The sequence below is a fragment of the Rattus norvegicus genome, chromosome 17, assembly GCF_021556685.1.
Source record: "Rattus norvegicus strain SHRSP/BbbUtx chromosome 17, alternate assembly SHRSP_T2T, whole genome shotgun sequence".
Lineage (NCBI taxonomy): Eukaryota > Metazoa > Chordata > Mammalia > Rodentia > Muridae > Rattus > Rattus norvegicus.
Genome location: NC_141550.1, coordinates 93,581,354 through 93,598,164, shown reverse-complemented (window position 1 = coordinate 93,598,164; position 16,811 = coordinate 93,581,354). Strand labels below are relative to the sequence as shown.

Sequence of the window (16,811 nt, the reverse complement as noted above, 5' to 3'; positions counted from 1 at the left end):
CATGTACCACTTCAACACCATCTTAGAAATAAGGCCATTTCCCCAGTGACTGCTTCCCTTCCTGAAACCTGTGCAGCTGATGCTGAATTCCAAGGCCTGTAGCAGAGGGCATCTGGAAACTATAGTTCCTACCAAGACCCTGCACTGCTATAGGATCTGACCTAATGGTTGACATGAAGAAACCACAGATCCAAAAACAAAGCTTTGCCAGGGCTTTGTGCTCTGATGGAGACTTGGCAGTATACAAACCCAGCACATTTGATACATAACATTAGGAGTTTATTGTATACTGAACAAGGAGGGAGGATTAGTACATACAGCTGAATAAGGAGGGAGGCTTAACTAATTTCAATAGGGATGTCTCTGTAGGGACACAGGGCTTCCAGGAAGAAGGTACTGTGGACAGTTTCTGCACACATTTGCACACCAACCAGGGGAAAACTTTGCCATTTCCCTGAGTCTTACCCAGAGTCTCGGTTACTCTTCTATTGTTAGGTAGAGATACCATGACTAAGGCAACCTGTGAACAGAAGCATTTAGTTGGGGGATTTGCTTGCAGTTTCAGAGGGTTAATAATACATGATCATCATGGCCGTAAGCAGACAGGCACGGCACCGGAGCAATAGCTGAGAGCTTTACTGATCCACAGCAGCAGCAGAAAGACACCTCAAAGTCCACCTCCAGTAACATACTTTCTCCAACCAGGCTGCTCCTTCCAATCGTCTACAGTTCCACACCCTGGTTACAAAGCCTCCAAGTATATGAGCCTCTGTGGGGGCCGTTCTCTTTCAAACGGCCACAGTCAGAGAAGGCTTTGCCATTCCGGTGCATCTGAGGCACTGGGGTCCTTGGCATGACCAGTCACATCCCACCCCCGTCACTGGGGTTACACATGTGTATAGCCATACTCCATTTTATGTGGATTCTGGGGGTTTGAACCAATACTCACCTGCTGAGCTGTCTGTAAAGCCCTCACAGACATGCCGGAAGAGAACGTAACATGGGGAACTGTGAGAGGAGGCTGGTGCCTTTTGAGTGTCAGTGAGTCTGAGGAGTCTGTGTCACCTGTGTGCACATGTGTATCTCTGAGAAATTGTAAGGTGAAATGACCAGTGAACAGTTTAGAGCTTGGGCTCTGTAGTTTGGTGTTAGAACACTTACGGAAGGGTGTGCAGTGCTCTGGCTTCAATCCTTAGTCCAACAAAGGAAAAATAAAATTTAAAAAGGCAATTTTTATCCACTTAGCATTTATTACTTGCTGTGGTAGAATTGTAGGTTTCTTGCAGTTAGAGCTCAAATCCAGGCTTCTAGGCCAAGCAAGTGTTGTGCCACTTAGCTGTGTCCCCAGCCCAGCTGTGGCAGGTGTTTATATGTCTGTTTGAAACCTTTCATTATTTTATATATAAATGTTTCATCTGCATGTATATGTATGTATCTTGTGTGCCTGGTCTCAGAAGACATTGGATCCCCAGGGACTGGATTTATAGGCGGTTGTTAGTTGCCAATGGATGAAAATGTAGAACTCTACTTCTCCAGCACCATGTCTACCTAGATGCTGCCATGCTCCCTGCCATGATGATAATGGACTAAACCTCTGAAACTGTAAGCCAGCCCCAATGAAATGTTTTCCTTTATAAGAGTTGCCTTGGTCATAATGTCTCTTCATGACGTCTGGAAGATCCTCTGGAAGAGGAGTCAGTGCTCTTAACTTCTGAGCCAGTTCTTCAGCCCCTGTGACAAGATTTTACTCACAGGAAACACTCTCTGCAGTTAGTGAACTGGGGGCGGGTGGGGAGTTGAACACACTATAGAAATGATCGTGTTAAACATATACGGTTGACCTTTATATTTGCAAGGAATGTAGAGTCTATGACTCAAAAATAACAAACTCTGGAGGCTGAAGTCCCTTATAGAATTTGGTGTAGGTGTGTGGCCTAAACTCAGCCACTATAGTATATAAACTGTCTTTAAGTTAAATACCTAACATAACACGAATGTTATGAAAATAGTGTTTTGAGGAGTAATCTTGTCTTAGGGTTTCCATTGCTGTGAAGAGACACAACTCTTCAAAAGTGTGAAGTGGCCAAGGCAACTATTATAAAGTAAAACATTTAACTGGGGCTGGCTTACAGTTTCAGAGGCTTAGCCAATTATCATCATGGCGGGGAGCATGACAGCATACAGGCAGACATGGTGCTGGAGAAGGGGCTGAGAATTCTACATCTTGATCTGAAGGCAGCTGTGTGCTAAATTGGATGTACCTTGAGCATAGCAGACCCCAATGCCTACCAACAAGTGCTTTGGAGAACACACTTCCTCCAACAAGGCCACACCTAAGTGCCACTCCCTATAGGCTAAGCATTCAGATCTGTGGGAACCCTAACTTTTCAAACCACCACAGATGTCAAGAGAAGTCCGTATTATGTGTTCAGCACAGACGCAGTTCAGTTGCTTTGGTTCTTGGCTGGTCGAGTCTGGGATGTGGATACAGTGAGTATGGAGGTCAATCTGTCCTCAGAGAGAACATTGTAAGGCAGACATCACAGAGTTTTATTTTTAGAAGATGAGGCTCAAAAAGATTGTATTGTGTTCCCTTCACCCATACTGATGGGGTAGAGCGTTCTGTACTCCCTCTGGTGTTCTCTGAGCCCAGGCATGCTCTCATTCTCCTGCATAGGCAATTTTGATAGGATGCTCAGGCAAGCCAGCTGATAGACACAGACCTAAAACAGTCCTTGTCACCTCTTAGAAATGAGACCCTATAAAGGGTCCTTAGGCAAGGGGGCCCAGAAAATGGTCATTTTGTACTTTGAAGCCAAGAATGTCTATCAGAACCATTCTCCTGCCTCAGCAGTTAGCCCAGCATCCCAGCTTCTTTCTAGACTGACCCAGGATGTGTAGCTAATATGAATTGACAGATCCTGAAGCGTGTCTCTTGTCTTCCCCAGGTTACCCCTCTACCTGGCCTCACTTTTCATTAGCCTTGTTTTCCTGTTGGTGAATCTGACCTGTGCTGTGCTGGTGAAGACTGGAGACTGGGACAGGAGGGTTATCGTCTCTGTGAGAGTGGCCATCAATGACACACTCTTTGTGCTGTGTGCCATCTCTCTCTCCATCTGCCTCTACAAAATCTCCAAGATGTCCTTGGCCAACATCTACTTGGAATCAAAGGTAAAGGTGGGAGTGAGATCGAGGTTCCTTATGAAAATGGCTTCCTGGTTTGCACATTGGACACAACAGATCTTGCTCATTCTGGTTCACTCAACTTTGTGAACTTTTGTTTCCAGGTAGTTTAGCATAGTATAGGGTGTGTTGAGTCTCTGGGAAAAACTCAGTCTGGTTTAGAACTGCAATTGTTAAACTCTTTTGGTGATGTTGGATAGCAAACCCAGGGCCCATGTGTGTTAGGCAAGCATCCATCACAGAGTTACAGCCCCGTACATTTTAAAAATGATTTGGAGACAAGGTCTTTGTAAATTGCCAGGGCTGGCTTTGAATTCACTGTTACCTAAGCTGGACTTAAAATCCTCCTGCTTCAGCCACCACTATTACACCTGGGATTATGGACTTAACAGCTCTCAGAAGGTGTTACTTAACACCTTCAGGTCTGACTTGATGAACATTTTTTAGTGCCATGAGCTAATGTCATTCTCCCATTTCAATGGGGCAGGTAGTATTGGGTCCCAATTTAATGGACAAGGAAATTGAGGCAGAGAGAGAGATCAAGAAGCTTGTCCCAGGTCAGTGCTCATATATACAAAGCTGGAGTGAATGTGGGCTGTCAAGGGCCAGGGTTCAACACTAATAACAACTAACATGTGTTGTACCTCCTCTGTGGGAATGTTTCTGGCACTTTTTGCAAGATGGAGTCAGACTTGAACAAGGAGGCAGCTCTTGGCCTCTTAACTGTGCCTCATAGCCTGACCTCCATGCTGTCTTATCCCCAGGATTATGAGACAGGCAAATATTCCGGTACCCTGTGGTACCAAAATGCTTCAGCCAGGTCCCTGAATCTCCTTTTCTGACAGGTTCTCTCTCTAGGCCCTGAAAAGCTTAGGTGGGTAAGAATGGGGTAGGTGGGTATGTAGAGAGCAGTGTTTGGCCCTGGATAGCCAGGGACTGACCCCCACCTCCATCCTTACCCTCCTCATTTCTCTTGCCCAGCCTTGCCAGTTGTGTCTGTGCAGAACTTGTGTTCCCTGTGTCAGATCTGCTGTAGGTTTCCTCTGGGGCTCTCCTGGCCTTAGTAAGCCTTTGGCCTGAAAATTGCAGAGCAGCTGAGCTCCCATCAAGTTGTGCCTTTAGAAGTGACCAGTAGATGAAAATTTCTGCCTCAAGCCCTTACAGGGCACCTTGTGATTCAGCTGGACTCAGGAAAATAGCACACAGTAGCCTGTCCAGTTCTTTCATTTGTAAATCTTGATTTTTGCCATAAAGTTCATTATCTTATATCTTATACATGAGTTGTGCAAGAATTTTTGAAAAATAGATTGTCAGATGTACTTAGCTGACCCCTGTGACAAAAATGAATGATGCTTTTAGTTAATGACTCCTCAATGCAGGATACAAGTCAGCTTTGTCTTTCTTTGATCCTGTAAACTAGATTGGGGTCCTTTAACTAACTACGGGAACTGATAAACTTATTAAAGAGGGAGAAGTCACAGATACTCAAGTGACCTCACCCCAGGGGCCAAGCGGGACTTTGTGCTCCCACTCTAAAAGGTTCTTCTACATTTTGAATAAGGCTATATGCCTTATGACTGGGGCTAGTCTGATATGCTAAGGATCTTGTTACTAAACAGTGAGACTTAGGAGATCTGATAAGCTTTTTGATATTCTGGTTCTTACAGGTCATTGTGGGCTGGGGTGATACTTCAGTCAATAAAGTACAGACATAAGAACCTAGGTCCGATTCCCCCAGAAACTATACTAAGAGCTGAGTGCAGCAGCATGTACTTGTAATCCCCTCGCTTAGCAGGAGTCAGAGGTTCAGCAAGCTCCAGGTAGAGAAAGACAGACACAGGACACACACATGGAGGGAGGCAGTGTGTGTACCTGCAGTGGTTCATTCTTGTTGGCTTTGTCTTCCAGGGCTCCTCCGTGTGTCAGGTAACTGCCATTGGTGTCACCGTCATCTTGCTCTACACCTCTCGGGCCTGCTACAACCTATTCATCTTGTCATTTTCTCAGATCAAGAACGTCCATTCCTTTGATTATGACTGGTACAATGTATCAGACCAGGTCAGTAGGACACAACAAGGTGCTGCACAGGGACCAGATCAGTGGAATGTAGAGAGTTGCTTCAACACTGGGGACCAGGTCGGTGAGGACCAGATACATAGGGGCTGGGCAAGGTGCTGCCTGCACTGGGACTAGATCAGTGGAATGTGGTAAGATGTTGCCTCAGTGGGCACCAGTTAGAAGGATGCAGTGAGTGCCTGCTGGAAGGCCAAACGCCCTGTTTCTGTTGTGTAAACAGCAGGTGGAAAGCCAGACGTGGCATTTCTAGATGTTAAGCAGTGGCTGCTTACAGTTGTTTTTCACGCACTAGGGTTTTCCAAGAGTGGGCAGTGGCCCCGGTACGTAGGAGTTCAAACCATCACTGCTATCCATTTGACCTTTTTATCCTGCCAAACTGAAGTTCCATCAAGCTGCAGACTTGCTTCTAATAAATTACCTCAAATTTTCTTTCAGCCAAGAGCTTAAGACCTCTATGCTTGAGGTGTGATGTTTTTGAGATATTTTGAACCGTGTGTGGCTTCAAGTGCCTGTGCCTTCTCAATGAGAGAACACACAGGGCTGAACTGTAGTGACCCAGGAGACATGAGTATCATCACTCTGGAGACAAACGTTTGTTTGAAAAGGCTTGAGGAAAAGACTGTGGCTCAGTGTTCTCTTCCTAGTAATGGGCTGAGAAGCTGCCACAATTGGTTCCCCTCTATCCGGGGACCTTCCCTCCATGAAGCCTCCATAGCCATCCCCTTGGGCTCTGACTTGCTCAGAGGACTTTTCCTGTGGTCAGTTCTCATGGGTAGAGGCTAGTGGTGTGTGGCTAATGTTAGGATTACTCTGGACAGACAAGCTGTTCTCCTTTAGGAGTCAGGGCTGGGATGTGGGTTTTGGGTTCATTCCTGAACCACAAAAGTAAATGAATAGCCAGTTGTAAATCATCCTCCTAAATGGTTTCCATAGTCCTCCAAGGCCTGACCCATCACTGTGACCAAGTTTCAAAGTGCAAGCTTTAGGAGGAGTATTTCACTGATTCTAGGAGTGTTTTCTGCTGACCTCCAACACATGAGATCTCATGACTTCATTTTCCCTACTCTGGTACAGGCAGATCTGAAGAGCCAGCTGGGTGATGCCGGCTACATAGTGTTTGGCGTGGTGCTTTTTGTGTGGGAGCTCTTACCCACCACTTTGGTGGTTTATTTCTTCCGAGTCAGAAATCCCACGAAGGATCTTGTAAGTATTCCCTTGTCTGTTTGCTGGTGTCCCTAATCCTCCTGAAACTGCGGAGTAGGATGTACACCTTTCCCTCCCCGTTTTCATCTTCATACTTCTTGCATGTCTTTGTGGGGTAGGCCATCCAGGACTCTCTCAAGGGGAATCTTTTCCCTTAGTTCTCTCAAAGAAAATGTGTTTGGGGGTTTAGCTTTATTTTACAAAAGAAATGAAAATCAAGTACATCAAGTACATCTCTTGGCCTGGGGACAGTATTCACTCTCCTCCAAACACACACACACTGGGCTGGAGATACGGGCATTTGGTAGAGCGCTTACTTCTAACATGTATGAAGCCCTGGGTTTGATCCTTAGTTACACATAAATCCAGGCATGTAATCCTAGCACTGGGGAGATAGAAACTAGTAGATCAGAGAGGTTCAGCCATCCTTGTCTATGTAATGAGTTCAAGGCCAGCCTGAGCTATGTGAGCTATGTGTCTGAAAGTACCAGGAAAAACAGAAACACAAACCTCATTTTATCCCCAGAGTGACAACCACTCCCCAGGGAGTGAGGGAGTAGTGCAGTGGCATCATTGGTGACCATTCTTAAGCCACCCATGTCTGCATAACCAACACTACAGAAGAGAAAACCAAGTTAAGTTCTGAATCCCCTGGAAGCCTTACTGCACCACATAAGCTAGGCTACAGTGCTTTGCCTTCCTGATGTTATATGATACACTCAGGAGGGTGGAGCAGTGAGGAGGGCACAGAAGGATGCCCATAGACATGGCATGCCCTGGTCCATACCCACATAACAGCTTGCTGCCGTTTTCTTACTTGTCTCTGGGTGGGTAAAGCCAGGCACAGGAAACAAAAGCTGGTTAAGATGAAGCCCAGCCCAGCTTTCTATGCCTTCTCTGCTCGGATGGACTCCAACAATATATGCTTGCGTTTTTGAGAATTCAGTTTGGGGCAAAAAGTATGAAAGGATTGAGGGAGACCCCTGAGGTAAGAAACTCCCCTGAGAGCCTGTGTAATTATAGAGGTGTATCTCTACTTGGACTGTCTGCTTTAGTCTGGGGAACTTGAGATAATCCCACTGTAGGGCATGGCTGACCTTGAGCTGAAACCTCTTGCCTTGGCCTCCCAGGCACTGGGATTATCAGCACGAATAATAGCCATGCCTGGCTATTTGGACATATCAGTGAGGATTAAGACAGTGTATTCATCACTGAAGTAAGAGCTGTAGATTTATTAGCATTATTAACTGCATGTACACAATGGATTTCACTGTGGTGTTTATCTGGTCTTTCCTACTGATCTCCTTTGTCTCACCAACTAGTCAGTCCTCTTTCTATTTTCAGGTCCTTTTTTAAACACACGCTCACCCCTCCCCCCATCAACTATAGATCCTCAAGAAGAGAGCAGCTCTTCCCTCCCCCATGCTATAGTTTGGGGACTATAAATCAACTATTAGAGTGTGCTACAGAACATATAGGAAAACTTAGATTCAATCCCCAGAGCTTGAGAGGTAGAGGGGGAGGAAAGTAAACTTAGCTTGAGACTAGCCTGGGATACATGAGACCCTGTACCCACCACCACATTAAACACTCCAGCTGGTGAGATAGCACTCCTTCCCCATGCTAGCAGGCACTTGTCTGCACAGATGCTGAAATGAGAACGTCTTCTTCTAGACCAATCCTGGGATGGTCCCCAGCCATGGATTTAGTCCCAGATCTTACTTCTTTGACAACCCCCGAAGATATGACAGTGATGATGATCTTGCCTGGAACATTGCCCCTCAGGGACTTCAGGGAAGGTAAGAGCCAGCTCCTGTGGAGGGTGCTGGGCTACTGGAACACATGGTAGTAGGCGGCTACTACTGCGCAGAGCTGTTCTGCAGGGTTAGGTTCACAATGGGAAGTAGCCAGGTGTAAAAAGAGAATAAAAGATCTTTAAAAGATTCCCTCCCCCAGCATTTTTTCCTACTCAGTATATTCCATGGAATGCTTCATAGCTGTGCTGGTTTTAAAAGAAATCAACCTTTACTTGTAGGATCTCTCCGAGCCTACCCAGAGAGAGCCAGAGCATTTGCTGCTCGAATCACTCAGTGGAACATGACCTGGGACATCCAGGCAGACACCTTGGATCCTCTTCTAAAGCCAGAGAATATATGAACAATTATCAGTAGAGTATATATTATGAGAACCAAAATTTGTCATTCTTAGTTATTTACTAAGATATTTACAAGTGTCATCTCATTGTTTGCTACAGTCCTGTGAGGTCAGTATAATTGAGTTCTCATGGTTCAAGATCTGTGGGAGTCTCCTTGCTGGGTAAACAGCATGGCCGGCCAGAGCACATCGGAATGTCCTCCATTCTTGAAAATTCACTTGCAGACTGGGCTTAGTCCTTTTGGGGGTGGGCACTTACACATGGTGTGTGTATGCTCAAGACAGTAAACAAGCTGTGCCTGGTGCCCTCAGCTAGATCCAGAGTCTGGATAACAGCTAGGAAAAGGAGGAAGGGGAGCACAGGCCTACAGGGCCAGGTGTAGCCCTTGTGGCCAAGCTCCCTCCTCCTATGCACCTGGATTTACCCAGGGCTCAAAGTTGTGCTTGCTCTTTGCTCTGTATAACAGTGAAAGTCCTTGGAAATGGGGGAAGTGCTCTGAAAGGACCTTGGTTTGGGATACAGAACTGAGACAGAACACATTGCTGTCTCAGTGAGGAGGGAGGAGAGACCCCTGATCAGATAAAAAGACAAGGCAGCAATTAGGGGAAAGCACAGAGCGACTCTGGAAGCAAGCCAACATACACAGATTCCTCAGGGTCAAGGATCTGAGCTCCACCTCTTCCTAAAACTTTTATTTAGCTGCCCTACGCTTTCACCCTATAACCCTGCTGGAGCATCCCTAACCATTACTTGCCAGAAGTTACCAAGAGCAGAGGGAAGTACTCACCCTGTACAAAAAGCAAGAAAAGAAAGACTCTTTTCTATGATAGAGGAAAATAAAAACAGTGTTTTGAGTTCTAATGATATTCTTAGATATTGCTCTTGAGGACGTTTACAAGTGTTCACTCAAGCCTGACAACAGCCCAACAAGAAAATTGCTAATGGGTTTCCTGTTCCAGAGATAAGGAACTTGAGACGTGCACGTTATCCAGCCAAAGCACGTGATAATCCTACCTTAGGGTTCAGGCATAATTTTTTGCTAAACCTATGTTCTCCAAGTGGCTAGTTTTAGGTTCTGTAGTTCCAAACTTTTAAGTCCTGTAGGGTTCAGTACTTGAATTCAGGCTGCCAGCACTGTGCACAGCTGTTTGGTAGAAAATGGGTAAGACGCCAGCCTGAAAAACTCAGGTCTATTGCTAAAAACTGGTTTTGTTTGTTTAAAGTTTTGCTCCAGACTACTATGATTGGGGACAACAAAATAACAGCTTCCTGGCACAAGCAGGAACTTTGCAGCAAGACTCCACTTTGGATCCAGACAAAGCAAGCCAAGGGTAGCACAGCAGCTGACACAGTCCTATGGAAGAGTCCTCTACTGAAAACCTTCAGCCAGCCAGACTTGATGACAGCTGAGTTTTTAAGGCAGTTTCCATTCAGAAACAGAACTTTATTTTTTGCTAGCTATAGCTTTCTCATGGCTCTATAGGGCTAAGCAATAAACCTTTAGTACTAGCAGAGAGCCTGGCTATGTCAGTGAGTATAATTTAAACTTTTAAAATCAAGAGATTCTGTACTTTTATAAAGATGTATTTTATATAACTTAAATACTAATGCTAAAGTATACTAGGTTTTTCCTTGATTGTTAATTGCAATGTATGTTGTAGTTTGCACAAATTTTCATGCATAATTCACTTTAAAACGTATAGAATACGTGGTCTAATAGTTTAAAGCTTTTGGAAAAGTTTCCACAAATCTTACCTCTGAAGGTCACGTTTGTGAGTGCCACAGTGGTGTGCTCCTTTAACCGCCACTTCAGTGTTCAAGGTTAAGTGGCAGCAGAGTACCACGGTCTGGATGTGATGGGCTCAGCAGCAGCAGTTTCTCTTGAACTCTGTCCTAAGTCTGGTGCTTTTCTGAAAGCACTACTACACGCACTCCAGTAACAAGTGGATACCGTCAGGATGTAGTCACCCACACTATTAAACCTCCTCTGCTGTGTGTGTAGCCATTTTGTAGAGTTTCTTCAGCCTGGTGTAACTGAATACTCACTACCTCAGTAGATTGGGAGGACTGTGCCTTCCCCGACTCAGACAGTGCTCCCCGTAGTCAACGACAAGCCAAGAGGTCCCCACAGAGTATTAACAATAAATGTTTCTGGGTTTCAAGCTCTAAAGGACTGTGGACTCCTGACAGCGTTTCTGTAAAACATGCTTGTCATTTGTGTGAGACTGACACGGTGCTCACTGACTTATTTTTAAGTAGTAGTTCTGTCTATTGAAAGCTGTATGTGTGGAAAAGTGGCTCTGCCTATGTGGTAGCAGCATCCCTGTCTCAGCCAGAGAGTGTTGCAGACAGTGGTCCCCATGTGCCATCTCTGGGCTGCCCTGGGAAAACCCTGGAACCAATGTGGCCCTCCTGGAAGCTGGATGCTTTGGTTTCTCACAAAATGCATCATTTGGTCCTAGACGTCACAGAGCCACAGACAGTCAGTCAGTCAGTCAGTCAGTCAGTCAGTCAGTCAGTCTGTCTCTCTCTTTCACTCACTCACTTACACTTCACACATTTCTCCTGCTGTGTCCTAAAGTTTGAGGAAAGAAAAAACATATCTGGGAATGTAACTTAACAGGATCAAGCCCACTTTTTCCTATTTTGTTATATTTTAAAATTGGGAGCCTAAATTTCAAAATGGGTTGTGATTGATTGGGTTTTTATTATATGGAGCACAAAGTTGAAGACCTTGCATAGCCCTGTACCACATCTCTTTGCCTTTGAGTAAACTTCTGGGTTGCAGGACATTTAAAATTGTTTCTTTGCCAGAGTGAATTGTGGCAAAGCCTACACAAATTGCCTAAATCAGAAGTTTACAATAGCAGCACATAAGTTTATCTGTCACTGTACCTGCAATAATTTGGCTGTTGCAGCCAGTGCACACAGCGCCTGTGTCCTTGTCTCCAGCAGGTCTGTACCTGCCAGCAGCCAAGGGCAAGGCTTTCTGGAAAGCACAGCATCATTAAGGTTGTTCTGTATGCACTCCTTTTGTAGCACATGCACCCTTTACAGCTGGTATATGCTAGGTGTCTGTAACAAACCAGCGATAATCCACCTTTACAACAAAGTTGTCAGTATTCATGTCAGCAGTAAAAAGACTACAGCTCTTAAACGTTGTCAACATATGCTGGAATATAAATGCAATGGCTGTGGGTCACATGTAGGGAAGGAGGTCTGCATTGGCTTTGCACCCTCCTCCTTCCTTCCTCTGCTAACTGTCGCGCCCACCTCGACCGGCAAGGAAGACGCAACACCGTTGGATCCTTCTCAATCAGCCTTTATTGTAGGAACACCTAGTTGATGATACGGGGACCCCGGGGAACAAAGGCACTCGCCTTAAATACAAGACAGGCTGTGGCTGTAAATTTGTCCACTGGGGATTGGTGGAGCATGAAATACCTATTTAGCATGAATATCACCCTGGCCTTGTAGGTGTTGGGGGTCTGCCAACACATGCGCTGTAGGTGTTTACCACAAACGACCACCGGATGTCGGCGCCATCTTTAGCCGCTCCCTACAGCTAACAAAACTGTTCCTAATGTGTCAAACCAAAGAAAAGGAAAGTTCATGTTCACAGCATCATGAAACTAGAGACCTGGTAATATTAAAGCACATGGGGCCAAGCATTATGGTTATAATCCCAGTACTAGGTCAAGTCTGAGGTTAGCCTGGGCTATAGCAATACTCAGATAAATAAGTTCATGAGAAAGAGGCAATGCCACTGAAAATATAAATGTACCTGCAGTGAGATCTGATGTAACAAGGATAAGACACACCTATGTAGCTGCTGAGTCATTTGCCTAAACAGTTAAGAATTCTGGCCAACCTGTGTTCGTATCCACCACTGATTGACGCATACTCCTTAGTTAATGTCTGGAGTATTACAAGTCAGTTGTGAACTAGAAGTTATTACAGCATATGTCCCAGGCACATTTAGTTGTTTTTTTGTTTGTTTGTTTGTTTGTTTGGTTTGGTTTTGGGACTTTAGTGACTGTAGTAAGGATGCCTTATTGGATGGATGCCATACATGGTAAGTATTCTACCACTGAGCTATATTCCTCAGCTCTTGCCAAACCATGTCAGATACACTCATAATAGCTGTTCTGGTCCTGTGTCTATCTGCATAGATAACATAAACTCCGGTTCTTCCCCAATCCCTCCTTCACTAAAACGCAACTGCTTTTTGTAGACAGTATTGTGGAACCAATACTGGACCCCTATGAAGAGCAAAAAGGGCATTAGTCACCGGGCACTGTAGAAGCAATGTGAGACTCTCATTTGGAGCTATATGTTTTCTATTAGAATATTAGGCATGCATATGCATGTTAACCTACCTTCACAGTGGAGATGAAATCCAGGCCTTAAATCGGCTAAGCAAGTGCTACACACATTCTAGCCTTTGTTGTTTGTTCTACTACAAGATTACAAATAATTTATCAAAATTTACAAGTTAAGCCAACTATTGTAGAAAAGAATTCTGCTTCACGTTCACCAGGCAGCAATCTAAAGAACAGACTGGTGCAAAACGCATCACTGTGCAGTTCTTCGTTATCCAGTATGCATGAGCTATTCACAGCTTCTGACAGATCCAGGTGACAGAGCTAATAGAAAAAGGAGCAGGCTCAAATCAGAGTTCTCATCAAAGACTACACAGGACAAGTAAAGTGAGAAAACTTTTAGAATGGGACTGTAAAGACAGTGGAATTTAGTCTACTGGGTACCTCTGCTGGACTGGGCAGTTGTCATGAGTTTCAGTGTGAGACCACACATAAACTTCCTCTCAGCTCCTGGCAGGAACACATGAAAAACCCTTCCCCAATGGAACAAAATACCTGATACCTGCTGTGGCCATCTCTATGTCCCAAACTACTGCACTCCTTATGCCCTTGCCCTATCCTTGCCCGAGGTAGGTGTTCAGTGTGAACTCATTAAATCCAAATGCCTACAGGTATCCACATAGACCTTCTCCAAACCTTCATTTGCCCCCATTTTCTGATGCAGATACTTTACTAGTGATTTCTTTCCCTCTAGGCCTTTTCTGGCTCATCTCTCATTCTGATTTTCTGTAATCTGAGTTGATATATATCCTGAACTTTACCCTAGTCCGAAGTGGAGTTCAGAGACTCACTTTCTTCAGCTCATATGAACCTCAAAATTCTTCCCTTTCTATCAACTCTTGTTTATATAACTCTTACCCATAATTCTGACACCCACTGGTCACTCCCCAGTCATGGTCTTCCTTCAAGACCCTAAATAAAGCACAAAAGAGTACATGCATTCAGATAAACTGTGTCTTCTCAGGCCTGCTGTGTGAGTCTAACAGATATCCAACTTTTGGACAAATAAATGGAATGAACTTTTTTTTTTAAATGAAGGTAAACTCAAAATCGTTCTTGGAGACGACATCTTACAAGATGAACTCAGACTTCAATGTACAGGTGATGTGCTGTACCTCTATGAACTGCCCCATTTACTACTCAAAATTACCCCAGGTAGTGAAAAACTAAAATGGTCTTTACGTTCTTCTAATGGTTGAATTAGAAGAATAAAGATATCAATAAAAGTACCTTCAAATCTAAGGTTGTAGTTGTAGGTGGAGTGCTCATCCATGTGTAGAACCCTGGGCCCAATCCCCCACACTACATAAAATGAGCATGACAGTTTACACTTGTGATCCCAGCACTTGGAGGTTGGGAGACAAGGAGAATCAGAAGTTCAAGACCATCCTTGACTATATAGTGACTTTGAGGACAGTCAGATACTCAAGACCCTGAAAGTAATGAAAGGGAGGGGTGGGGGGGGGCCCACAACAGAACAGTTCTGTTATGCTATGAGGATTTTTTTCTAAGCTAACGTGGAATCATAAATAGTACCTAGAAAAATAAAAGGGTGCAGTGTGTGGACACTTTGAACATATCCATAGTAAATTCCAAATCAATAATAATGTGTTGGTGTCACATTAAGGAAAGAAAGCATTTCCCCTTGGTGTCATTTAACTAAGAGTGAGCTCAGATTTGATTTCCTATTTCATGTTCCCTGTGTTTTCTGTCCTCATCCTCTGTGTCTGTTACATGAGTCTGAATCTGTGCCTGCCTGACGTCTGTCTTGTAAATCTATCCCTGTGTGTTCATCTGTCACAAAGGGCTTTGTTCTTTATTGAGCAGCCCAGAAAGCATAACATGGAGAAGGAATGAGGGGTAACAGAAATCTTTAACAGTTTTACAAGGGATTAAGTCATAGATTCCAATTAACCCCAACTGACCCAGAAAACAGTATTTCAAACACTACTATCAGCAATATTCAAATGTTGTGTGCAACATTCATGGTGGATATTCATTTTAGAAGATAGACTGCTTTCAACTTCTGTTTTCAGCAAATGATACCCATTCATTAATGTTGCTCAGAGACAAGGTACATGACTTAAGATTACAGCTAGGCATAGGGAAATCCAAGGGCAGGTAAGGGTGATAACACTATTTTCTTAAAAGCTGAACATACAGTAGGATAGCATCTTAAGCCATAAGTGACCTCGGGGTATACTAACCCTGGCTGTAAGGTCCATCAAAAGTTCCAATCCAGTCGCTTGGAATGAAAAAAATTTTTTTTAAATATTGCATCATCGTAAGAGAAGAGCAAGGACTAATAAATATTATTCAATTAAAACAATGTCTACTGGTACATAATAGAAAATGGACTGATGAAATGGAAACAGAACCTAGATAAAGGGTTAAGTCCATAAAAGGTGTCAGAGATCTGTCTTATCTACATGATTCCCCAAACTAGTCATAGACAAGTTGACTAGAGATTCAGGATCAAGCAGGTTAGTATTTTGTACTAGGATCCAAAGGATCAGAAATCAGAAATGAAAAAGCAAAGCCATCAGTTCTTCAGAGAAAACAATGCCAGTGGATTACTGTATGGGTCTGAAGTGAAGAAGACAATCTGAGTTGATACAGAAACTACCAAACTGACAATCAGAGCATATGACAGCATGGTAAAACCATTAGAACAAAGCCAAGTAATAAACTGGAAGAATACGCAGCTCATCGCACTTGAAGAATTAATATCTCTAACAGGTGAATTCAGTGCACAAAGGACCTAAGCAACTTCAAGGGACTCCTTAATATATTAAGAGTTGGTGATTTTATACATTGAGGTTTAAAAATGAACATTCTAAATCTACATACTATCAGAATGCCCGACTCTAGCATTGGAATCTATCTCTGGTAGTGGGGCTGTGGGTGAGCAAGTGCAGATGTGTGTGAGCTGAGCTAGTCCCGTGGAGAGCAACGTCCAAGTCAGTACCTCTCAAGTCTACAAGTGTGTGTGGTCTCTCACCTTTGAATACTTAGAAATGTACATATACATGTGTGACATGATATGTGGACATGGTCTAGGAACAACTCAAATGCTCAAGAATGGTTCCACTCAACTAAACACTGGCATAGCCATAGTGAGGATACCAAGGAACCAGTAAAGGGAAAAAGCTATCTGGTGATACATTGCCAGTGAAATAATTAGGTGATAAAATGCAGATGGTGTGTATGTGGTATTACTCCAAGAAAAAATAAGAGCGAATACAGAAATAAGGTTTTACATTTATATTTGTTGGCATATATATGGGTTATGGATGGAAATACAAAAGGCCAGGGGCAGAAGGTATATGTGTGCACTATGGGAAGCTGGGAAGACATTGTATTTTTAGTATATATTGTGTTTTTTAACCATGTGAATGTACCACCTATTTGGAAAGTTAAATAAAACAAGCATTTTGTAAGTCTATGACTCAATAGGAATCATAGAATACTGTTCCTACATTTTGATTGAATGGTAATAGGCCACTACAAAAATGACAAAGCCGCCCACCTTATCAGCTCTGGTGGTGTGCGCAGGCTCTTCAACCTTGAGTTTGGAATAGAATAGAAAGCTCTGGCTGAGTCTCAGACCCCATCTGTTTCCATGCTGTAGTAAACACGGCACTTACCACCTACTATACTGCTGCATGCAGAGTCCTCGGCGCACACGGCCCACGACTGCCATTGTGACTGCAGAAAAGAGTCCCCCTCAGACTATGCAGAAGTCTATTTCCTCCCTGATCCGAAGTTATAATCACAGTTTCATAAGAAGCACTTAATATGGAGGAGGGGGA

The 16,811-nt window shown here is 43.9% G+C and overlaps 1 protein-coding gene across 4 annotated transcripts in view; it reads left to right on the top strand.

The window, feature by feature from the left end:
- Gpr137b (G protein-coupled receptor 137B) overlaps positions 1-16,444 on the top strand; it is a 38,496-nt gene extending 22,052 nt beyond the window's left edge. Inside the window, exons 3-8 of one of the 4 annotated variants that reach the window (XR_015640647.1) lie at positions 2,949-3,171; positions 5,092-5,241; positions 6,334-6,462; positions 8,137-8,261; positions 9,841-11,872; positions 12,183-16,444. Coding sequence is in view for 3 of the 4 variants with exons in the window: in NM_001399408.1 (NP_001386337.1) it covers positions 2,949-3,171; positions 5,092-5,241; positions 6,334-6,462; positions 8,137-8,261; positions 8,498-8,633 (763 nt within the window). In the remaining variant the exon portion in view is untranslated. 4 annotated transcript variants of the gene reach the window in all.
- The last annotated feature ends 367 nt before the right edge of the window (positions 16,445-16,811 follow it).